Source organism: Pempheris klunzingeri, chromosome 15 (assembly GCF_042242105.1).
Source record: "Pempheris klunzingeri isolate RE-2024b chromosome 15, fPemKlu1.hap1, whole genome shotgun sequence".
Taxonomy (NCBI): Eukaryota; Metazoa; Chordata; class Actinopteri; order Acropomatiformes; family Pempheridae; genus Pempheris; species Pempheris klunzingeri.
Genome location: NC_092026.1, coordinates 7,031,961 through 7,048,549, shown reverse-complemented (window position 1 = coordinate 7,048,549; position 16,589 = coordinate 7,031,961). Strand labels below are relative to the sequence as shown.

The following is a 16,589-nucleotide window of genomic DNA, read 5'->3' as shown; positions in this document are numbered from 1 at the left end:
TCACAAGATGTCAAACAATTACCAGCATAAGGAGAGGAAGAGGAGGAGCTTAGAGAGGAAAGTCTCTGCTCATTCTTCTGGGGGGGTTTAAAGGTGGAAAGGAGAGGCAAATGCAGGACGAAGGAACAAGTGGGACAGAAAAGCCACAAGTGATGAATTTACATCATAAATACCAAAGACTCAGGTAAGGACACGAGAGACATCACAATGTACAGTACTGATACACATAATACAGTGGCCTGTGGAGTATGCACACAGATCATCTACATTATGAATGATATCCTGGATAAGTGAAGGTCCATTTGAAGCAGTGATTTTTGCTCACCTCTAAATTTGTTCTCGCTTTCTTCAGCACATCACGAGTCCTTGACACTGCAAATAACAAGAAAAAGAAAATTCTGTATTGTAAGTAAGTAAGTTAAATAAAGCAAGTTAAAATATCACCCTTCCCTTCAGGCGTTTTGCATTAGCACCTGGGATTAGAGAAGCAGTCTTGTGATTTTGTGTGAAATCTGCAGAGGCCTGTGCAATAAATTGCCTTGTTTATTATTTCTGTCCAGGCCCCAACCTGGAGTTTCTCTACACTTCCAAGAAGGGGAAAGTAATATTGGTCTGCTGAGAGTCTCTCCAGCTCACTTCCTTTACTCATACCTTATTAGGTCTTTTGTTTTACACTCGCCCTTCCTACATTTTTTTCTCTCTCACTCTGGGTCCTATGTTTTGTTTAAAAAAAACGGGTTAAAAACTCTACACCATCTGCTTTGGCTGCAGGTTTGTGCTGCTGTGTGATCACATCGTTGTGCTCTGCATCATCCAGACAACAATACGATTCTTCATCTGTTGAGTTGCTGTCACCATACCTCACTGTGATTGGCTCGGCGGTTTCAGAGCAACGAGACCAGTGGTGTGACTGGCTGAGAGCATATTCATTAATCACCACACCCTCCCATCTATATTCACCTTCGGTCAGCACTTTTGCTCTTTGTACTGCTGCACATACATAAATTGAAAAAACAGCTGTGCAGTCCTGGCACCTTAGACTTTGCATCTATCATCGCGCTTGCAGGATTAAAATAGTTGAATCTGACCTGATGTCTCTCTTATGGTCTCTCTCTTTCTCTCTTTCACACACACAAATGCACAGAAACAACTTACACTGGTTGACTATGAAGTGCTCCATGTTCTCCTTGGTGCGGCTGGTGCTCCTCAGTCTCTGAATTGTCCCTTTAAGAACCTCCTCCTGCTCTGATATACGCAGTTTCAGGGACAAGATCTCCTCTTGCATGCACTGCTCCTACACACACACACACACACACACACACACACACACACACAGTGACATTTGTTAGTTTGCTTTGCTGCTCTCTTACTAAACATGTCTGGGTTTTATAGCGCTATTAAAGGTATGTCAGGCCTCAGTTGTAGAAAATGCTGCAAATATAGTAAATCACCAGCCTTATAGATAAGATCAGATAGAATATCATGCGTCCCAAACCTTCTTAAGGTTTTGGATGGAGGGATCAGTGCTGGGCAGAGCTGCTCTCCAGAACATCTTCAGCAGAGACATCGCCTCCTCCAGGATCTGCCTCAGAGTCTTGGTGTTGGACAGCAGACTCTTCACACATCCGTAGTCCAGGACCTGCATACACAGCTCAGTTAGATACTTGAGATGAATGATTTAGTGGCATTGCTTCGTTAAGAAATTACTTCTTTGTCCTTTTGGCTCTCACCAGCTCACTGCTCTGCCTCTGGGTGCCCTCCAGCAGTGGAGGGCCGAGGCAGGCCTGCAGGGTCATCTCCATGCGCTGGACAAGGCTCCGGCCCTCGAGGACCTGCTGCTGAAGAGCACTGAAGTCATCCACGTGACCGATGGCGTGGCGGCCATTACGGTTCGCGAACGATCCGTCGGGGGCCTCCCCCTCCAGCTCAGAGTGAGGGTCAAGTGGGTCTGCTGGAGATAAAGAAGCTAGAATGTGTTTTGGAAATGACTGGAGTGATTGTTATTGTATTATCTGTATTGCAAGAGTGAATTTCTTTGCGTTCAGATGTGATTAAAACACTATTCTGTCAGGCTTATTAAAATAAAAACAAAGTGTTATTATTGTTACAGAGCATTGCAGTCTATTAACAATCAGCCCTCAAATTAAAGACTGTTTAATCTGTCATGCAGCACAGTTTTAGTCACACCATTGGCAGTACTATGGCTGTCGTCCAGGTCTGAGTAGGGAGGACCAGGAGATCCACAGTTAAACAGACCAATGTCCCTGACTGGTGGAGACGGGGCTGGGTCTGTGGAGCACACAGATACATAAACCAGGCTTGGACACACAGCAAACCACAGCACAGCACACTAAGCCTCACGAACATTTTGTTTAGTAACATGTTGGTGTCATATCTAGAGGGCTGCGCCTCACCGTGCAGCAGCTGTCGTCTGTAGAAGTTTTCTCTCTGAGGGCTGGCGCTGAGGGCAGAGAGGGAGGGAGTCCGGGGAGAGCCGACGCCAAGCTTCTGCTCCAGCTGTTTGTGGAGCTCCAGTTGTTTAAGGGCGCTGTTCTCCTGGACGCTGTTTTGCAGCTGGGCTCGCAGACTCCTCACCTCCCCGAGCAGCTCCCCCAGCTCCACTGGCAGACCTGGGAGCTCACACAGGTAGCCTGAAGACAAAAAATACACAGCCATTGGAGAGTCTGACTGGACGTGCTTTTGCTTGAGTGCTCCCGGTGATTCAGAGGGTTTAACTCCAGCACAATACAATAAAAGTTTGAAACATTTGAGGAGTTTCATCTCAGTGTCAGAAAAACCTAAGTGCCATCCTTAACACTGTCACCAGATGGCGCCAAAGTAAATGATTCCACAGGAAATCCTACACATAGTGGCTTTAAATTAAAATATTCTTTATTTAGACTGGGCAGTGTGTTAAGCATCGCTAGAGCTCAATGAAAAGACTGACCCTTGTTGGCTTTTGAGCTGGAACACACTCGATCGTACACTTGCAGTTCACTCTGCAGGGAGTGGATGAGCTCTCTGCTCTCACACAGCTGCTGCTGCAGTAGAGACACCTCATGCTGGAGCCTGACAATATAAAGATACATTACAATAAACAAAATTTCTTTCTTTCTCAATTTGTATGTACACACTTCAAGCAAATACACCGACCTGTTGTTTTTCTCCTGGCTGGCCTGCCGCTCCTGCCTTAATACGTGTATCTGCTGCCCCTGCTCCTGGCTGTGAGCTTGAAGTCGTCTTAGCTCCTCCTTCCACTGCTCTGCCTCCAACTCTGCTTGTTTCAAGCGGGCTCGTGCTGTAAACACCGCCTCCCGCAACTGCACCACCTCCTCACATGTGTCTGAGGGAAGAAGGGAGTCCAAATGGGTTAATGTACATATTCCAGAAGAAAATCATTCCAACTTACGCTCGCTTTCAGATGAAGCACCTGTGCTGGCCTGCAGACGTGACTGAAGACTCAAGTTCTCTTCCTTCAGGACTCTGATCTCATTGGACAGTTGAGTGACTGTGTCCAGGCCCTGAATGTAGATATTTGTTGGTGCCCCTGAACATAAAAAGACAGGAGTTATTTTAGAGACAGAAATAACAGTGGCTGCTGTGTTGGTGTTACTAAAGTGTGTGAGGGCAACAGTACCTCCATCACGCCCAGTCGTGGCCAGTCTCTCTTCCAGCTGCTGTCGGAGCCTCTCATTGGTCCTAATAGACTCCTCCAGACGCTGGCGGAGACACCTCACCTCCTGCAGGTGCTCCTCTATTAAATGTACCCCTAAACCCAAACAGCAAACAAACTAAATCATTAGAATCACTAAACTATGGGGGTATGAGTGCAGATAGGGCAGATAACAATATGGAGTCACACCTGCATGGCTGCTTCCTTGCTGGTGTCCTGGTGATCCAGAATAGCTTCCTACAGGCTGAACCATGTTCTCCATGTCCCACAAGGTTCCCCCTGTCACAAGGCCTGAGTCAGACTTCAGCGAGTGGCCTTCAGGAATGCCACCCAGCTGATACTGTTGAAAGGCATGATGGGATAGCTGGCTGTAGCTGGAGAGGTTGTGCTGGTTGTGGGCACCAGGTGTGAGAGTGAACAGAGCCGCGTCGTGGGGAACTGCAAAGCCTGTGAGCAGACACACGAAGATGTGTGTGAGTTATGATGTGAAAACAGTCACTGGACATTTCAAACAGGAGATATTATGAAAGTTAAGTCTTTGACAATTTCTTAATTATTGCCACACAGGAGATCCCCCCTCACCCCTGTTCTGCTCATTCATTTGTTTGTACAGCGTGTCCAGCTCTGGGCGAACAGCGATCACAGACAGGGCCCTGGGCCGGGGGTCAGAAGTGACTTCTTTACCCCAGACGTCAGGGCCAAAGGGGCCAGAGAGGGAGTAGGAGAAGGGCTCACTGAGAGGGGCTGGGAGAGAATGACAGGGAGTGACACATACAGAACATGAAGGAATAGGAGGGGAAAAGAAAAATGTGATCTTTGGGTACTTCGCAAGTCATAGACAGCTGAGAGTCCCATACCTCTGGAGGACTGACTGGTCAAACCCACAGGGGCTGAGCAATGCATGTTGGGACAGCTGCTGGAGGACTTGAGGAAACCATGAGGAGGGATAGATGGACGGACTAAAAGAGGGTAATGGAAAGTGAAACGATAGAAGAGGCATTTCACAGACCAGAGAGGTGAGCATACGAATAACAATAGCAACAATACCGTCTTGTTCTGATTCGTGTCCTGGCTGCCTCAGCTGGTGCTCCTCCTGATATTCTCTGGCATCTAAATCAGAGCACAGCTCCAAGTCTTCGTTGGTTCTGCACTCATCGGACACCAAGGAGGTTCTGTCTGATTGGTCGGTGGTCTCAGAGAGAGCATGGCAGCTGGATGGGGTCTCTGGACGCTGATGCAGCTTGGTGTGGAGTGACTCGATGATTTTATCTTTCTGTTGAAGCTCCTTACTCAGCCTACATGTGCACACAGAAGAATCAACCATTACATTCTGAAGAGATACCTATGAGTGGAAAAAAACATGTCACAATAGGCTACTAGCAGCTGTTTGGCACATATTTTGCATATGATTATCCATGAATAGTAAATTATACAACAGAAAGAAAAGAGCATAGAGCTGCAAAGATCAGTCGATTCATCGAATTTGCAATCAACAGACATTTTCGATTTCATTAATTGTTTTGATGATCTAAAGCAAACCATCTCCCTCTTTTGCCTACGTGACGTAACTGCTGTCCATGAATATTTCTCTTACTGTTTCAGTTGTCGGAGCATGAACTCCCTGTCTCTCTCCAATCGCATCCTAAAATATGCTGCCTCTTTTGCTTGGCCTCGACCCGTAGAGAAAGACCACAGAGAGTCCCTGTATATGGAACTGTTCTTAGAAATCATAGATTTCCACAGAGGAGCCATCACACCATCAGTCCAGTCCAGGAAACAAAGACCAAGTCCTTGATGCACTACAGCCTGAGCTGGATAAGCCTTGTCTGTGAAGATCCAGCAAAAAATACTGACAAGACTCTTTAGTGTCCTCTGTGTCTTGTCACTTAACCAAGACTTGTTAGACAAAATTATATTTGTATGCAGGAAGCGAATTTAGACAAAACCTCCAGCAATGCACGACTGGTTGAGACAACACCCGTAAAGGACTGTTGCACCGAGCCTCTTAACCCCATCTGTTGGGACACCTGTAAGTCGACTCAACTAAAGCAACTTAAGAGTAAAGGATCCATGCTGTGGCCTGTGTGTGGATTAACAGCAACCTGCTGTCTCCCCCCCACCATAGGGAGCCACTGGAACGGCTCCTTGTGTGCCACATGACACAGTAAACTAATCACTAGGGCAGAGTGAGCGCTCCACAAAGTAAGCTAATAAGTTCGCGGGAGGTCCACAGATCCGAGCGCTGCAGGTGGTACTACAGAGGTTAAGGTTTGTCAGTTTTGCTTGGGATTTTGTTGTGAGAGCCTATCAAGCTATAACTATATGACCACGTCTGACTCACCGCAGGGCGAGCAACTCATGGCTTGTTTTGTCATCATGGCTCTCTGCACGTTCACCTGCGGAAAGAAATCAGGAAACATTAAAAATGATAATTCGGGCATAAAAGTACCACAAGAAACTATAAAACTCGAACTGTCTCTCTGTGTGATGGGAAGATGTTCCTTACGTCCACTGATCTTGGTGATGACTCTTTGTGCCAGGGCAGTGTTCTGTGCCAGCTGCTCTCTAAAGCTCTGACCCATGTAGTAGTCAATGTCATTGGCACGCAGCAGCTCCTCAAAGGCCTGTAAGTTGTTGAGAATTTGAGCAGTAGTAAGAATATCGACTGGACAACGTAGCCCTCGTTTGGTTCATATAATATATAGAAATGTGGTTTAATGACTAATTTAGATGTTGTTTGCTGTACCTTTGTGGTATCACCCAGGTGCTGGGTGAGGATATGGCAGACTCCTTGCCCCTCTCTCATCCTCTGCCTCAAATGGGACAGCTCACGAGCTTGTGTCTGGATCAGGGAGTTGTACTTCCTAAAAAGGGAGCAAAAGCAATGGCCAGAGGGAGACGAGGAGCCACGGTATTAATGGAGACGTTAGTATGCTTTAAGAGGACCATTCTTGTGTGTATTTGTAAACAGGGTACACAGGGACAATACAGGCACCAGGGGGCACAGCTCTTATCATTTAGCACAGCCTCTCTCTCTCAGTCCACTCACCCAGGCCAGGTGGCACATTTCCCCTCCTCTGCTTGGCTTTTACCGTCCAGTCTGGAGCTCTTCAGTTGCGCCTCCAGTGACGTAACTCGTGCCATCAGTTCTTGCAGTTCCCTGCTGGGCTTGGAGCCTGAGCGAATCCCTTGGGTGTCAGACATCCAGCCCTCATCCTCTTCCACGCCGCTGGGGGCTGCTGATGTCTCGAAAGCCCAGTTTACCTGGAAGGGGAGCAAAAAGAATTAATGAATGGTGTCTTTATGAAACAAAAAATTAAACTAAAAGGCCAGCCAGTAATGTGGAGCAGCTGGTTACTGTTACAGCACCTTCCGTGGGGTGCGCTCCAGGCTGGAGGCGTAGTCGCTGGTGGCTGACAGGGAGCGGACACGCAGCTGCAGCCCACGGATCACCTTGTGGCAGCGGGTCAGCTGTGAGCGGAGATCCTGGACCAGATGCTGGAGAGAGGAGGACTCATCCCCCATTTCATAAGTACCGCTGTTTCTGCTACAGTTACCAGCGTACCAGCTACCAGCCACACCCTCGTAGTCCTGCTGATGGGACAGTGACGTGCACATCTCCAGGTCATCAAACTCTGAAATTGAGAGAGAGACGAAAGAGACATGTTGATGATTGATTAATGAGGATTAACGAGTATGTTTTACAAGAGAGAAAAAAAATATAGACTGGAATAGTTTGAGAGAAACCTGGGCTGCTGGTGTCTTCCCTCTCCGCTTCGTTCTCACTGCGACCACAAGTCTCATAACCCAGATCCTGGAGATCCACCTGCACCTGCTTATTGGCCTGCTGGACCGATGTCTCCGCTGCAGAGACATGAGAATAACATTAGTGTTTGATAAAGGTTTGTAGGACTTTTGTTTGCATTCCTTCATTTGTGTTCCATCTAGAGCGACTCACTGAGCAGGTCTCTGTAGTCCTTAAGTTGTTCAGCCTGAGCGTGGACCGTGGCCTCAGACACCATCAGGCGCTCCTGCAGCTCCCTGTTCTCCTGGTGGCTCAGAGCCAGATCTGAGCTCATACGGGCCGCCTGCTCACGGAGACCCTCCTCTATATCCTGCCAGAGCACTCCCACCTCGCTGCTGCCACCAGCCGGCTCTACCTCCTGCAGCAGCAAAGTGAGGCCTCCATTACTCATATAAACAACCACGGGACTAAAAGAACAAAACACACAAGCCCCAGTGATGAGAAGGCCTGGAGGCAAAGCTGTTCCAGCACAGCCAGATATCAGCTTTTTTTGCTTTTTTCACAGGGGTGGAGCGTAACAAAGCAGTTTTGCTAAATTTATAAGTCCATTTCCAAAATATATGAGAACTTTTTTAAATATTCACTTACTGCAACCAGAGCTACTGACTGAATATATGTTCAGTGCATCAATTATTTTCCACTAACCGTCCTTAAAAACAACCTTTTTCTTGTGGATACTCCATTGCCAATAAGTTATAATACAATAACATTGCACTCTAGGGGCTTGTGCAGAGGGGTGCAGGTGATGTCATTGTGAGATGATATTCACCAGCCCCTGTGACTTTATTTTTAAAACACTATAAGATGAATTTAAGGAGAAATAAGAGAACATTTCTAACACCTCACAGTAAAAATATCTGTGACAGACTGTTGTGAGTCACTTGAAGTTCTGCATGATTTAATTTCCTTTTAAATGTTAATGTGTTACCGTCTCAGGCTGGTGTGTGTGCAGATGGGACGTCAGAGCGGGAGGCCTCGTGCACTGTCTCTTCCCTCCCTCGTCTCTCAGACCGACACACGGAGGATGACCTCGCTTCCCCACTGTCACTGGAGATGCTTCCTCCTCTTCATCTTCTTCCACAATATCCTCCTCCTCCTCCTCCTCCTCCTCCTCTTCGTCCTCTTCCTGACTCGCACTCCTGGGATTCTTGTCTGTGTTTGTCCTCAGTCCCACAACTCCAGCTCGTCCTTGGCTTTCTTTCAGAGCCTGGTTCTCCTGCTGCAGCCTCTGCAGTGCACTCCTGGCAGAAGACGGAAAGAGAGACAAATGACATGTGCATAATGAAACTTTTAGGTTTAAACCCCTCAGAGGTCAACACTGAAGTAATAATAAAGTTTAACTGGGGATCTCTGAAACAAATACGCACCTCATCTGAGCCACGGAGGTGTATCCATCCCTCTCCAGTTGTGACCTTATGTCTTCAAGGTGGCCTTCAAGTGTCCTCTTTGATTCCTCAAGGTGCTTTACATCAGCTCTCTGGGACACCACCCCCCTCACTGGTGCCCCACTCACACCCTCAGGCCCACACACCTTCACAGAAGTCTATACAGTCAGGAAAAAGATGACGCTTGTTACTATTCGTTCAGCCATGGGATGAGCTACAGAGAGAATAGATCCATGAATCTGTAGCTACAAACTATCTGAATTTAAAAGGATTTCACACTGAGATGTAAATAGAAGTCTTTTACCTGAATGGATCCCAAGCTTCTGGCCGTCACTTTATCATCATCCTCCTCTATGCTGTCTGTGAACTCGTCACTGCTGCCGTCTTCATCGTCTCCCTCCTCCTCTTCGTCTGTGCTGAGCTCTGGAGACACAAAACCGTATAAGGACAATATCCGTCAATATCTCTTTTTCTCTACATTTTAATCCTCTGGTTTTCTTCTTATTCTTGTCATTTTTACGCCTCTCCCTCTCTAGCGTCCGTTCTCTATCCCATTCTTTCCAGACTTCTGTCTGCACACTGAATCACCACTTTGGAAGTCACGGGGCTAAAGGGAAACATTATGTCATACGTTGCAGCAGCCAGCCAAGAACACACTCAGAGCACTACAACTGTATGTGTGCGCTCACTGGCAAGAGGGGAACCTCTGAACACTGAATCAAATGTGATTTTATTTCATTTATAGTCGCTCACATGAAAGTTTGGTAGTGATTGTGTGACAAAATTGAATATGTAGACAGCTTATTATTTATTCTGTGTTATTAAAGTGTGGTATACACACACACACAGCAGTTTGATGTGAGGAAGCAGTGGAAAGTGACTGGCAGGAATTTCAAAGGAACATTGCCCTAATGATACACAACACACACACACATATACTTCACATACACGGTGTGCGGTGCTCTGGGTGTGTATCTACAGTTGCTCTACAGTGCATTGTTGGAACTTATTAAGGGATTATTTCATAATTGGGGAAAGTTCAAAGGCAGTTAATTACTACAAATGTCTCCACCCTAAAACAGCATGAAAGATAAATACATTAAATGTTTCTGTGCTGTTAGTGACAGGGCAGGAAATTCACAGAGCGAAACTCCTGTGTTATTATTGATGGAACAATGTGCTCTGTAAGCTGAACTGAAGTGAATGTGGGGCCCTGTTTACACACTGTGGCACTACATACTGTCACCACTCCCATACTGGGAACATGTGGAAACTGTGGGTGTTGTTGGATGTATCTGTCATTTAATCTAACATGGATTTCATGTTTTTAAAAATATCCGGGAAGTTGAGTAAAAGAGTATTTTTGCACATTTTAGTGTTGTGAATATCTAAGTGGTAACTAATTACAGCAGAACAGCCATGCAAACATGAAAACCATGCCACAGTCTCATGCATGAGGGAGCAAAGACATGAAGAAAAACACCTATGTGGATTGGAAATGTCTGATAGTACACATTCAGAAGTTTATATTTATACATTAAAGCTGAATTATTTACTGAAATCTGTTGATAATAGACATGTTTGACCATATTTTAAATCGTGACTATTTCAACACATTTATAATTTGTGTTTTCATGGTTGTAAAACTAGGAGGCTGAGGACGACATACTGTAGTATTTCTACTCTGATGAATGGCTCAGAAAGACAATACACATTGTGGATTGATCTTTGGGGAAAGAAGGACCAAGTGTAGGATTTCAGGTTTGGGATATTCTTACAACAAATTCCCAGTTATACACAACAAACAGAAGTGCTTTTGACAAAAAGCGAGCATGTTTTTATTTTTGAATTCATTTTAAATACAAAAAGAGGTGTTGACAAGGATTCCATCTCTGAGGCTAGATGAGAGTTCAGGGCACCAAGAAAATGTTCTCTAGCTAATATAAATATTTTATGGGCAAGTATTATTTCTGGCATTCACATCTCGAGTGATTTATGGAGAGCACAGTGCAGACAGTGAAATTACTCAATATTATATTTTTCTGCTGTCTTGGTACAAAGCTGAACTTAAGTTCAACAAGCAGATAAACTAAAAATAACACATATACTAAATTACCACAATGTTACTTTAAAGTAATCAGCGTGCACCTACCACCTATTATATGTAATGTAGCTGACCCTATGTTTCATGCATATCAGTCAGGCTGAAATATAACTAGTTCAGAGCAGGTTTACGTTATAAAACCGTGTATGAAAGCTATTGGAGGTTAGCTGAAGTGAAGGAAACTTGGCCATCTTTTTTGGATTTGCATCTTGAGCCTTGTTAAGTGTACACAACCTGTTCACAAACAGATGATATAAAACAAATGATGGATGGTGACACGTTTCACTGTAAGGCATGAGCTTGAGTTTCTCCACAAGACGTAACTTCACTGTGACAGTAAGGCTGGAAGAGTGACCGGTGAGAGACAGTACACAGAAATGGCAATACAGAACAATCGCACTGCAAAGCAATACGCAGGCAGTTTTCAAAAACAATATAAAAACATGTTCACGCCACACTCACAAAATATATTAATAAATAAGACTCTGGGTTGCATGTTTCCACTTCATACCATGGAGGTTAATCTGAACAGGCGTCTGCTACGAGTAGTGCTTGTGCTATCTGGATGAAGCTGCCTGAAGGCTGATGGTCACATTTAGACACTTTAGAGAAGAATTTGTCGGATCATATTCACATTAGGACCATTATTTCCATTAAAGTGACCGTCAGTGGCTACAAACGGCTCCATCTCACATAAAGAGTGCTGTTGTCACTCAACAGTGCTGTGGTCAGACAGAACATCACAGAGCGTTAGTGACAGTGCCCCCCGCAGCCCTGGAGGCTGGACCCTGCCCAACCCCACCTCCGAAGTCAGGCTGCCTTTTAGCTGCCCGTTCCAGCATCAGTGCCATGTTACGAGTCCTGGCCAGGACCTCCTCCAGCTGTCTGCGGAGTGCCTGAACTGAGTCTAGCTCAGTGTGGAGGGCCTGGATCTTCTCAGAGCTGAGGAATAGGAAACAGTGTTTTAGAGGGGAAAAAAACTGCAACTTACTGTATACACAGGAGACTAGCCTGTCACAAGGCGCGGCTGCAGCTTCCCTACCTGTCACTATTGGTGTGAATGTGCTTGAGATTTTGGTATAATCTCTTCTCTGCTCTCAGGGCATCGTTCAGCTTGTTGTACTCTGACACAAGCTTCTCCAGCACACACTAGACCAGAGTGGTGAGCAGGGGTGAGGGGGAGGGAGAGACATAATAAATGCATTTATCTTAAGCAGTGCAAACTGTGTAATTGGCTGAGAATTAAGCAAAATCCTACTTGATGATCAGTGCTGTCCTTAGTGTCCACTTGTGTGGCCTGCTGTTGAGTCAAAGATACACGAAGGGCAGAGAGCTCCTTCTGCCGCGAGACAACACAAAACACATGTGAGAATACTTGTGAGATCACAAGGACTGTTTTCATGCATCATCACAGGGTACAAAGATACCTGAGCCTCCTTCTCCTTCTTCAGTACCAGCTGCAACTCCTCCTGGAGAGCCCTCATCTCTGCCTCACTCTCTTTAGAGGATGTGTGCATCGTCTCCCCCTGGCCCTGCATCAGCTCCTGATGAATGGAGTACACTGTGAAGATCAGGAGTACAGGAGCAAGGGAGAGAGCTGAGGGAAAAAAACACGCACATGTACCTTGATAAAGGCTTCTTTCTGTTTGAGCAGACTCTGCAGATGCTCCATCTCTCCTCCCGTCTCTCTCTCCATGTCCCGTTTCATCTCGCACAGCTCCTGCTCTTTTAATGACAGCTGTCTGCGCAGCTCCTGCAGCTGGCTGGTCTGCTCACTAATCACAAGGGAGAGCCTGTAGGAGTAGTCCTGAGAGAAACAGTGAAGAGGTTTAAGCTTCTTTTTGTTGTGCGCAATTTAGCAGTTGCATTTCCATAACAATCACCATAACCAGCATCACGGCCTACCTGCAGGTACTGGTCTTTGGAGCTGAGGATGTTGAGCATGTCCTGGACCTGCGCCTGATGTTCATTAGACTGGCGGCTGCGGTCTGCCAACAGTTCCTGGAAGAGTTTCTCTTTCAGCGCCAGCCGAGCCTTCAACTCCTCCACAACCTCAGTGGGACCAGCCTGAACTCGGGCAACAAGGGCTGCTGTCAGATCCTGTATACACACACACACAAAACAACATCAACATACATACACCCACAAAAGGCTGAGTCAGCACACCTGTTGTATTTGTGAACGTGAAAACAAGTAGCACAGGTTTGTCCATGTGGACTGGTTTTACAAAGCTTTGAAATGAATTACACTGCTAACAATTAGAATCCATGTCAACAAACGCCTTAAAAATATGTGTGTGTGTGTGTGTGTGTGTGTGTGTGTGTGTGTGTGTTACCTGTGTCTCCTGGCTGCGTGCCTGCAGAGCTGCCTGTAGTTGGCTCATGATGGTGTCTTTCTCTCTCAGAGTGTTTCTCTCCTTCTCCTCGCTCTGCTGCTTCAGCCACTGGAGGTTCCTGTAAGCCTCTGCCGCCTGCTCCAGCTCCAGCTCTTTGCTGCGCACCAAGGTGTCCAGACTCTGAAGGTCACAATCACAGGTGCAACCACACACACAAAATAAACAAAAAAACATATAATGCCTCATGTATGTCCATTAGAACCACCTTGCAGATCTGATATGTTTACACCGTGTGATGAGCGTACCGTGATGGTCTCCTCGTTGTTGGACAGGATGCAGCGGAGTCTCTCCAGGTCTCGTTCCTTCTCCCGGAGGGCCAGCTGCAGCCTCCTCACCTGGTCCTCGCGCTCCTCCACACAGCGGAACTTGTCATCGATGGAGCGCTGCAGACAGCGGAGGGGGAGAAAATCACACTGCTGCTATTCTGGGCAGCGTCAGCAGTGATAATCATCCTCACTCTGGCATTCCTCCTGTTCTATACAGTGTTCAGTGTTCAGATGTGCAGCATTTAACGCTTCTGCTCCTTAGAAACCAACTAAATCAAATGTGTCAGCGTATTAAATTAGCATGTTTGTTAGCGACTATCATCTGATTGTTTTGGGGAAAATCCTTTTTTATGGTAATGTTTTTATAAAATAACGCACTTCACTGCATTCTGGCAAATAAGCACTTCTTTCCCACTGCTGTACAGTTACAGCAGGACTTACGTCTCTCTGTCCCTAAAAATATTTTCTACTATGCTGGTTGGGAAATTTAATGCTGACCTACTGGTTTGCATTTCTGCATGCAGGAGTTTGCATGTCTGTCTTCCACTAGCTTTTTAAACCTGCTACAAAATGAATATTTAGCTCTTTTCCGATGAAAAGCCTTGATGAAAGCCTTTCCATTTCCCTTGCATTTAAATTACAGGAAAAGACTGTCGCATGAATCACATAGAGTATGGTACAGTGATCCATATGGAACTGTGGTTGAGAAGGGTAGTCTTCAGTATCAAGATCATTTTGAGGTCCTCTCATTATTTCTACCAAACTGTAATTAATTTCTGTCCCTGGTGTGTATATTTAAGTGTGTGTGTGTTTGTGTTTTACCTCCAGAGCTCTGTCTCTATCTTTAATTCGCTCTTTGAGCTTCTCCAGCAGGGTATCTCTTGGTTTGGAGCTTCCTGCTGTCTCCAAAATCTCTGAGTACTCCTACAGACAGAAAGATTTTAAACAGGATCAGAAATTTGCACATTTCTATGCAACTACATACTACAAGCTGAAGAGGACATAGTATTTACGTATGTTACCTGTAACTGTTGCTCCTTATCCTGCAGAGAGCGTTTGAGCTGTGTGATGTTCCTTTCTTTTTCCTGCACCGCAGCGTGTCTCTCTGCCTCGCTCTCCTTCAGAGTTGCTTCTTTAGCCTGAAGCTCGGAGCGAGTTTTCTGGAGGGCACAGCGCAGGTCCTGCAGCACAGAGACGAGAGGTTGCACATGCTGGATCATTCGTTCAAGGCAAATGTTTGTTTGACTCACGCTCATCACAAACACACTAACCTGGTTGTGTTTTTCAGTGGCCTCCCTGTGCTGCAGTGCCTCCTGTAGATCGGAGTTCAGTCTGTCCTTGAACCTCACCAGATCATCTCCCTGCCTCTGGCTCTGCCTCAGACTCCTCTGACTGGACTCCAGCTCCAGACCGAGGGAGAAAAGAGAGCTCTGCACCCCCACCAGCTCGTCCTGCAGCTGGGCAAGTGTCAAGGACTCGCTGGCCCCCTCTGGAGCCTGGACAAAGAATGACCACAGACCAAGATCAGTAGGTCATCAGCCTGGAGATGAGATTTCTCACCAAAAAGAATTACACTGGATCAGGATCCACTATACGTGCTTGATGTCTCACCTTGCTTTGAGCAAGCTGGTTGCGGTGGACCATTTCTCTCAGCTTGCACAGGGTGGTGTTCTGCCCTTCAATAAGCTGGTACAGCTCCTGGGCCTTTGAGCAGAATCAATCATGGGTATGAGCACCTTCTCAAAGCATTGAGTAGTAGACTCAATGTACAATACGGACAAACGCTTACCTCACTGTCTTTGGTGCTGATGGACTCTGTGAGACCCTGAATGGTTCTTTCCTGACTCTGAGCAGCTTGGCGGATCGAACGCAGCTCACACTCCATCTCATTCAACTTCTCCTGCAGCTTCTACAGACGGAGACAGGTATCACGGTGAGGCTGTCATCAAATGCAGATTTATCACGACATGACCAACTGAAATGAGGCTCTCTGAGGTGCCATACCATATTGTTGGCCTCGCTCTCGTGGATCTTGGCCTGCAGGGACTGGACCTGGAGCTGTGCCTTCTGAAGCTCGCTGACACACTGACCGGCCGCACACTCGTACTGGTTCAGCTGACTCTGCTGCTCCTCAACGAGGCTCTGTGATGACCAAACCCAGCAGCTGAATTATTTATGATGAAGATATTTTGTTTGTTTCAAATTCATGAAAAATACAGAAGCTGTGGGCTGCATAACTTTCATAGTGGATTATGTAATATGGGTACAACAGTTAGAGACACTGCTCGTTCATGTGTGTACTTTGTAAAAAGCGTCTCTGAAGTGGGTCGAGAGTCTGCATGCATGACTTAGCACGAGTCTGTGAGCTTAAAGTGCTCTAAGCCACTATTATCTTTACATAACCAGCGTAAAAATGCCTCTAACTGTCACTGACTAAAGGATTTAATTAAGATACACTGATTTCTATTGTACATTCATCCACCATCGTTTTTGGTTTCATGTAGGTAAGATTAAATGAAATACATTTAGATTTTTACTATAATTTCTTGTTTTTGTAATATAAATGATTAAATTAAGTCATTTAAACTGTTTTATTGTAGCAGCCAACCAGTGCTGAGATGACAGGGTGGTCTGATATTGCGTGGATCACTTTGCCTCAAGGGCTCCGTGTGAAAATAGGCCAATAGTGGAGTCATCCTGTCTTAATGTCTCCCCTCATCTAACCTACTTTAGTCAGTAGCCCCGGCTTGAGGATCACACACGCTTATTAAAGAAGAACATCTAATCCAAGAGACAAATGCACACCCTCCAAAAACTATTGCGAAGGATTATTATTTTGGAGAGAACAGATTTTTAATATTGCACAAACACAAACTATAGATGCGTACTTGTCCTGGCATACTTGACCAGAAAATCCTGTGCTACAACAATCTAGTTTATAACTGGAAAGACAGGGAGAAC

General features: G+C 45.9%; 1 protein-coding gene across 5 annotated transcripts in view; it reads right to left on the bottom strand.

The window, feature by feature from the left end:
• The window catches only part of LOC139214437 (myomegalin-like), a 37,870-nt gene that overhangs the window by 4,345 nt on the left and 16,936 nt on the right, over positions 1 to 16,589 (bottom strand). Inside the window, exons 7-45 of one of the 5 annotated variants that reach the window (XM_070845296.1) lie at positions 15,633 to 15,770; positions 15,418 to 15,537; positions 15,240 to 15,332; positions 14,900 to 15,124; positions 14,651 to 14,809; positions 14,451 to 14,552; positions 13,608 to 13,745; positions 13,303 to 13,482; positions 12,873 to 13,067; positions 12,586 to 12,774; positions 12,395 to 12,511; positions 12,226 to 12,306; positions 12,010 to 12,116; positions 11,770 to 11,909; positions 9,168 to 9,286; positions 8,846 to 9,021; positions 8,407 to 8,719; positions 7,632 to 7,836; positions 7,421 to 7,537; positions 7,043 to 7,308; positions 6,723 to 6,937; positions 6,420 to 6,537; positions 6,180 to 6,297; positions 6,015 to 6,069; positions 4,721 to 4,968; positions 4,531 to 4,632; positions 4,256 to 4,417; positions 3,863 to 4,120; positions 3,638 to 3,769; positions 3,431 to 3,547; positions 3,154 to 3,343; positions 2,948 to 3,069; positions 2,415 to 2,651; positions 2,188 to 2,289; positions 1,731 to 1,951; positions 1,496 to 1,639; positions 1,156 to 1,294; positions 326 to 372; positions 23 to 77 (exon numbers count right to left, since the gene is read on the bottom strand). In XM_070845296.1, coding sequence (XP_070701397.1) covers positions 23 to 77; positions 326 to 372; positions 1,156 to 1,294; positions 1,496 to 1,639; positions 1,731 to 1,951; positions 2,188 to 2,289; positions 2,415 to 2,651; positions 2,948 to 3,069; positions 3,154 to 3,343; positions 3,431 to 3,547; positions 3,638 to 3,769; positions 3,863 to 4,120; positions 4,256 to 4,417; positions 4,531 to 4,632; positions 4,721 to 4,968; positions 6,015 to 6,069; positions 6,180 to 6,297; positions 6,420 to 6,537; positions 6,723 to 6,937; positions 7,043 to 7,308; positions 7,421 to 7,537; positions 7,632 to 7,836; positions 8,407 to 8,719; positions 8,846 to 9,021; positions 9,168 to 9,286; positions 11,770 to 11,909; positions 12,010 to 12,116; positions 12,226 to 12,306; positions 12,395 to 12,511; positions 12,586 to 12,774; positions 12,873 to 13,067; positions 13,303 to 13,482; positions 13,608 to 13,745; positions 14,451 to 14,552; positions 14,651 to 14,809; positions 14,900 to 15,124; positions 15,240 to 15,332; positions 15,418 to 15,537; positions 15,633 to 15,770 — 5,962 coding nt within the window. The remainder of the gene's footprint in view (positions 1 to 22; positions 78 to 325; positions 373 to 1,155; positions 1,295 to 1,495; positions 1,640 to 1,730; positions 1,952 to 2,187; positions 2,290 to 2,414; positions 2,652 to 2,947; positions 3,070 to 3,153; positions 3,344 to 3,430; positions 3,548 to 3,637; positions 3,770 to 3,862; positions 4,121 to 4,255; positions 4,418 to 4,530; positions 4,633 to 4,720; positions 4,969 to 6,014; positions 6,070 to 6,179; positions 6,298 to 6,419; positions 6,538 to 6,722; positions 6,938 to 7,042; positions 7,309 to 7,420; positions 7,538 to 7,631; positions 7,837 to 8,406; positions 8,720 to 8,845; positions 9,022 to 9,167; positions 9,287 to 11,769; positions 11,910 to 12,009; positions 12,117 to 12,225; positions 12,307 to 12,394; positions 12,512 to 12,585; positions 12,775 to 12,872; positions 13,068 to 13,302; positions 13,483 to 13,607; positions 13,746 to 14,450; positions 14,553 to 14,650; positions 14,810 to 14,899; positions 15,125 to 15,239; positions 15,333 to 15,417; positions 15,538 to 15,632; positions 15,771 to 16,589) is intronic. The other 4 variants (XM_070845291.1, XM_070845293.1, XM_070845294.1 and 1 more) reach the window with 4 other exon arrangements.